This window comes from Nannobrachium achirus (genome assembly GCF_963921795.1).
Source record: "Nannobrachium achirus genome assembly, chromosome: 9".
Classification (NCBI taxonomy): domain Eukaryota; kingdom Metazoa; phylum Chordata; class Actinopteri; order Myctophiformes; family Myctophidae; genus Nannobrachium; species Nannobrachium achirus.
In genome coordinates this window covers 34,435,412-34,440,353 of record NC_137818.1, presented here as the reverse complement: position 1 = coordinate 34,440,353, position 4,942 = coordinate 34,435,412, and the positions used below count along the sequence as shown (strand labels likewise).

Sequence of the window (4,942 nt, the reverse complement as noted above, 5' to 3'; positions counted from 1 at the left end):
AAAACAGCAAGGTACAGTCAGTGAAAAAAGGCACTTGTTTCCATGGTCCTATATGTATTCAATTCATCAACATAGCATAAAGATATAACCAAAATATAATATCAGCAACAAATATAAAACACTATTTGTAAAGAAAAAGTAGAAAAGGGGACAAAAGACAAACATGAACGCCATCACTTTTCTATGGGAAAAGAGAGTTTACGTCCACTTTTGGTCTCCCGAAAGATGGATTTTCTGGCCTGTTTTGAAGGAAGCCAGTGATACACATTTTTAAGGGATGATCTACTTAGAAGCCTGTCCTGATCTATCAGGATTAAAAAAGACATGGGTCGCCCACCTCTGAATAAAAGATTCCAAGCTTCTTTTTTTTCAATGTACTGCATCTCAAACATGTAATACACTATCATATTCTACTGGATAAATGAACACTTCATTCCTCTCTACATAATTACAGTACTAGGTCTACCTCTACTTATGAGGTGGACGTGGCATGACACTCAGGTATGAGGCAAATTTACAGCCAGTTGTCTTACAATGAACAATTAGTGAATTATTTGTCCCACTTTTGATAGCAATAATAATAACTGTGATACTGACCCTCCCTCAATCACAGCTCTAGCGTGGGATCTTCATTCACTGATAGGATACAGATGCTGTCTCCTTATGTGTGTGGAGTGTGTGTCTGCGTGTGTGTGAGTGAGCGTGCGCGTTTGTGCACATGTGTCTGTGTGTGCACACTCACCACACATTCACTTTGCGCATGCACGTGTGCATATAAAAAAGGCCGGGGGCCTGGCTCATTATTTTTCTAGTTATTTAGGGCTTGGTTGTTTAAAGCAGGGAAGCCTTTCGGGACAACAAAACAGGACTATTCCAGCAGCAAGGCATACAAAAGGATCACAGTGGACAGTTTGCTTATGCGTACAGTATGGACTATGGAGTCTTGCTTATAGCTGAGGGAGGGTGAGCTGTTATAGCTTCCAGAAGCCTGGAGAGTCTGCCTATAGCTTCCTGTAGCCTTCATTGTGAGGACACACAAATAAAAAAGTTTCTTCATAATTTCATCATCATCACCCTCCCTCCCTCCCTCCTCTCTAGCTCTCAGTGATGGGTGAGTGGAGCTGGGCGGCATACACCACGCTGGAAGTGCTGGTTGCCATGGCCTGTTGCTTTGGCAACGCGCTGGTGATGTGTGCCGTGTGCGTCGGCATCCGGGGCTCCCTGCGGCGGGAGCCCACCTTCTGCTTCCTGGCGTCGCTGGCGGCGGCCGACTTCCTGGTGGGCGTGGCGGCCGTGCCCCTGGCGGTGGTCCTGGACGGCTGGGCGCGCCTGACCCCCGGCCTCTGCCTGCTGCTCAGCTGCGTGGTGCTGGTGCTGACGCAGGCGTCCGTGCTGTCGCTGCTGGCCATCGCCGTGGACCGATACCTGCGGCTGCACACTCCACTCAGGTAGATGTGTGTGTGTGTGGAGCTGCACACTCCACTCAGGTAGATGTGTGTGTGTGTGTGTGTGGAGCTGCACACTCCACTCAGGTAGAGGTGTATGCTGTATGCCAGTGGTGGAGTGTAGCTATAAGTGCTTTTAAGCAAGTATTGTACAATAAGTACAATTTTTTGATATTATTTGCTTTACTGGAGTGTTTCCAATTTTAGTTTGTACTCCACTACATCTCTGAGGCAAATATTGTACTTTTTATACTCCACTGCAAGGCAAATATTGTACTTTATTTACTCCACTGCAAGGCAAATATTGTACTTTATTTACTCCACTGAAAGGCAAATATTGTACTTTATTTACTCCACTGAAAGGCAAATATTGTACTTTATTTACTCCACTGAAAGGCAAATATTGTACTTTATTTACTCCGCTGCAATTATTTGAAAACTTTAGTTGGTGCAGTCATTGTTTCCGACGTCCCATTAGTCCGACGCTGGTGAATGCTAACCTGCCGCCGCTGGTGAATGATAACCTGGTGAATGCTAACCCTAATCCCAACCAATGTAGGACTAATGAGATGTTGGACTTAGTTGGGCCTACTTTGTAGATTTCGATTATTATTACAAAACATACATTAACCACTTCAGCCGATCTACAAGCCCAACAATGCATTGTGAGCTTGTAGATCTGCTATTTTCAAAATATGAAATATATTGAAAGTAGTACTTTCTGCTTTTTGTACTTTTAAGTACATTTTGATGCCAATAGCCTACTTTTGTACTTTTACTCAAGTAAATTTGTGTTTACCGCACTTACTTACTTTCTACTTTGTAGTAAGAAATGTCAGTACTTTTTCCAGCACTGCTGTATGCACACATCTCCTTGTATGAGCAACATGAGGGAAGTGAGATGAGGAGCTCATTTAGTGTTACACCAAAATAATAATTTCAATAATAGTTCTGGAAAAATATGTTCACTTAGTGTCACACTAAAATAATAGGAATAGCCTATTTGTGTTAATAGTTATCAAAATATGAATAATTAAAATAATGTATAATGTATTATATTTAGTTATTTAAAAATTATTTAAAAAGTTTTTCTTTACAATAATAATTTTCATTTCACTATTACACTAAAACAGTGGTTCTCAAAGTGGATTCCAGGGACTCTGTGGGTTCCTTTAGTTGGGTCTAAATTGACCCATACAAGTCTGTAACTCTGACAGTGTACAAACGGAACCAAATGAACCCGTAAGGGTTCATTTGGTTCCATTCGTACACTGTCAGAGTTAGGGGGAGACCTTGAAGTTTGAAGGTTTGAGAAACATTGCCCTAAAATGTCTACTTGCCGCTGTGTGCTTATAACTTCCTGCCCTTACTCTCTCTCTCTCTGTGTGAGTCAGATACAAAGACCTGGCCACACAGGGGCGCACCTGCTGGGCGGTGTGTGTGTGCTGGGCGCTGTCCTGCGTGCTGGGCTTCACCCCTCTGTTTGGCTGGCACAACAACCACACCTCCTCCCTGCAGGCCGCTGACACCGCCTCCAACCAGTCCTCCAACCAGTCCTCCTCCTCCCACACGTCTCCCCCCTGCACCTTCCTCTCCGTGGTGTCCCTCCCCTTCATGGTCTACTTCAACTTCCTGGGGTGCGTTCTGGCGCCCCTGCTGGTCATGACCCTCCTCTACGCCCGGGTCTTCTGGAGCCTCCAGGGGCGTCTGCAGCGGCAGGAGGACAGCTGCTGTTCGCAGACCCGGGCCTCCCTGCTCAGGGAGAGGAGGCTGGCCTGCTCCCTGGCCCTGGTGCTGCTGCTGTTCGCCGGCTGCTGGGTCCCCCTGCACCTGATGAACTGCCTGCTGCTCTTCGGTGGCCCCGAAGCGGTCCCGCAGGGGGCCCTATATGCAGGCAGGTGACACAGCGAGCTACAGCTATGTGTGTGTTTTCATGTATTTACCTGTAACCACTTATTAAACCCTATAGAGCAGTGGTTCTCAAACCTTCACATTTCAACGTCTCCCCTTAACTCTGACAGTGTATGTACATTGTACAGCCTTGTATGGCTATTGTCTCTGTTATTTCAAACACCGTTATGGAAGACACAGTAGTGTATTATGCATCAGCAATTAGGCTAATTGCAAATGTTGTTGTTAACATATGTGCAATCTCCAGGCATCCTCCTGTCCCACGCCAACTCTGCAGTCAACCCCGTGGTCTATGCGTATCGCATTCCAAAGATCCGGCAGGCCTACTCTCAGATATGGAGGCACTTCCTGATGGGGCTGAACTGTCCGCAGGGGGACGAGCGTCACACCGAACACTCAATAACAGGCAGCCGAGCCAATCGCACAGAGCTGTGCCGATCAGAGGAGAGGGACACGCCCTGAACTCAACGGGTGGAGGAAGAATACGCTTGGGACGTTTTGGGAGCTCCAAGTATTCTTATATGGCTCAAATTCAGCGCATGCTGCCAGAGCGCGAGGGTTTGTCAACCAGCACTCCCCACAAACTCATGCACTAAGTCACATTATGTGTACATAAATGGTTTATGTACTCAAACAGACTTTCTGTGTAGTTTATATCAGTGGTTCTCAAACTTTAAAATTTGAAGGTCTCCCCTTAACTTTAACAGTGTACAAATGGAACCAAATGGACCTGTTAGGGTCATTTGGTTCCATTTCTACACTGTGAAAGTTACAGACTTGTATGGGTCAATTTGGACCCCCATAAAGGAACCTAGAGTCCCTGAAATCCACTTTGAGAACCACTGGCTTATATTATGTGTATAATGCTCTTTGTTCCTGTCAAGGTTGTTCAGCACCACTAGAGGGTGCTCCCCACTAATAAACTTTGTCTTTCTTATCCATTTGAGCCATATGACTTCAAAAATAATCCCAAGAACTCTTTCACTGATCAGAAGACAATGAACCCTTCTTTTTTAGTCAAACTTTATTGAGTTGTGCATATTTTTCCAACAACTTCTAAAACACAGTTTACAGTACAAAGTTAAGCTTTTATTTATTTATTTGGTTCAGAAAAATACGTAACGGTTTTAATGAAAGGATGTAAATACATTTGGGCGGCTGTAGCTCAGGAGATAGAGCAGGTTGGCCAATGACCCATGGGTAGACGGTTCAAATCCCAGTCCTCCTGTCAACATGTCGAAGTGTCCTTGGGCAAGACACTGAACCCTGCATTGCCTCAAATGGTGTTAGCTCGCCAGTTGCCACCATTGGTGTGTGAATGTGGGAAGTGAGAACGCTGGTGTTGACTGTTCGGCGCTTCACTTCCCAATGTATGAATGAATGAACCATTGTAAAGCGCTTTGAGTTCGCAACTTGCTTAGAAATGCGCTATAAAAATGCAATCCATTATTCGATGTGTCGAAGTCGTTGTTCAGTGAGCTCTTCAGGGAAGGCAATAGACTGTATAGTTATCACCTGAGCAGGGTGTGATCCCTCCCACCAAACTATACAACCTACTACCTCACCCTGCAGAGCTCTGGTCCACT

At 45.3% G+C, this 4,942-nt stretch overlaps 1 protein-coding gene across 1 annotated transcript; it reads left to right on the top strand.

The window, feature by feature from the left end:
- Nucleotides 1–1,107: 1,107 nt before the first annotated feature.
- On the top strand, nt 1,108–3,818 carry LOC308290788 (adenosine receptor A1; the record flags this gene model as incomplete). The annotated part of the gene is made up of 3 exons (XM_080732697.1): nt 1,108–1,448; nt 2,840–3,339; nt 3,604–3,818. The coding sequence occupies 3 exons, from the start codon at nt 1,108–1,110 to the stop codon at nt 3,816–3,818; spliced, it is 1,056 nt and encodes a 351-aa protein (XP_080588823.1).
- Between the last annotated feature and the right edge of the window lie 1,124 nt (nt 3,819–4,942).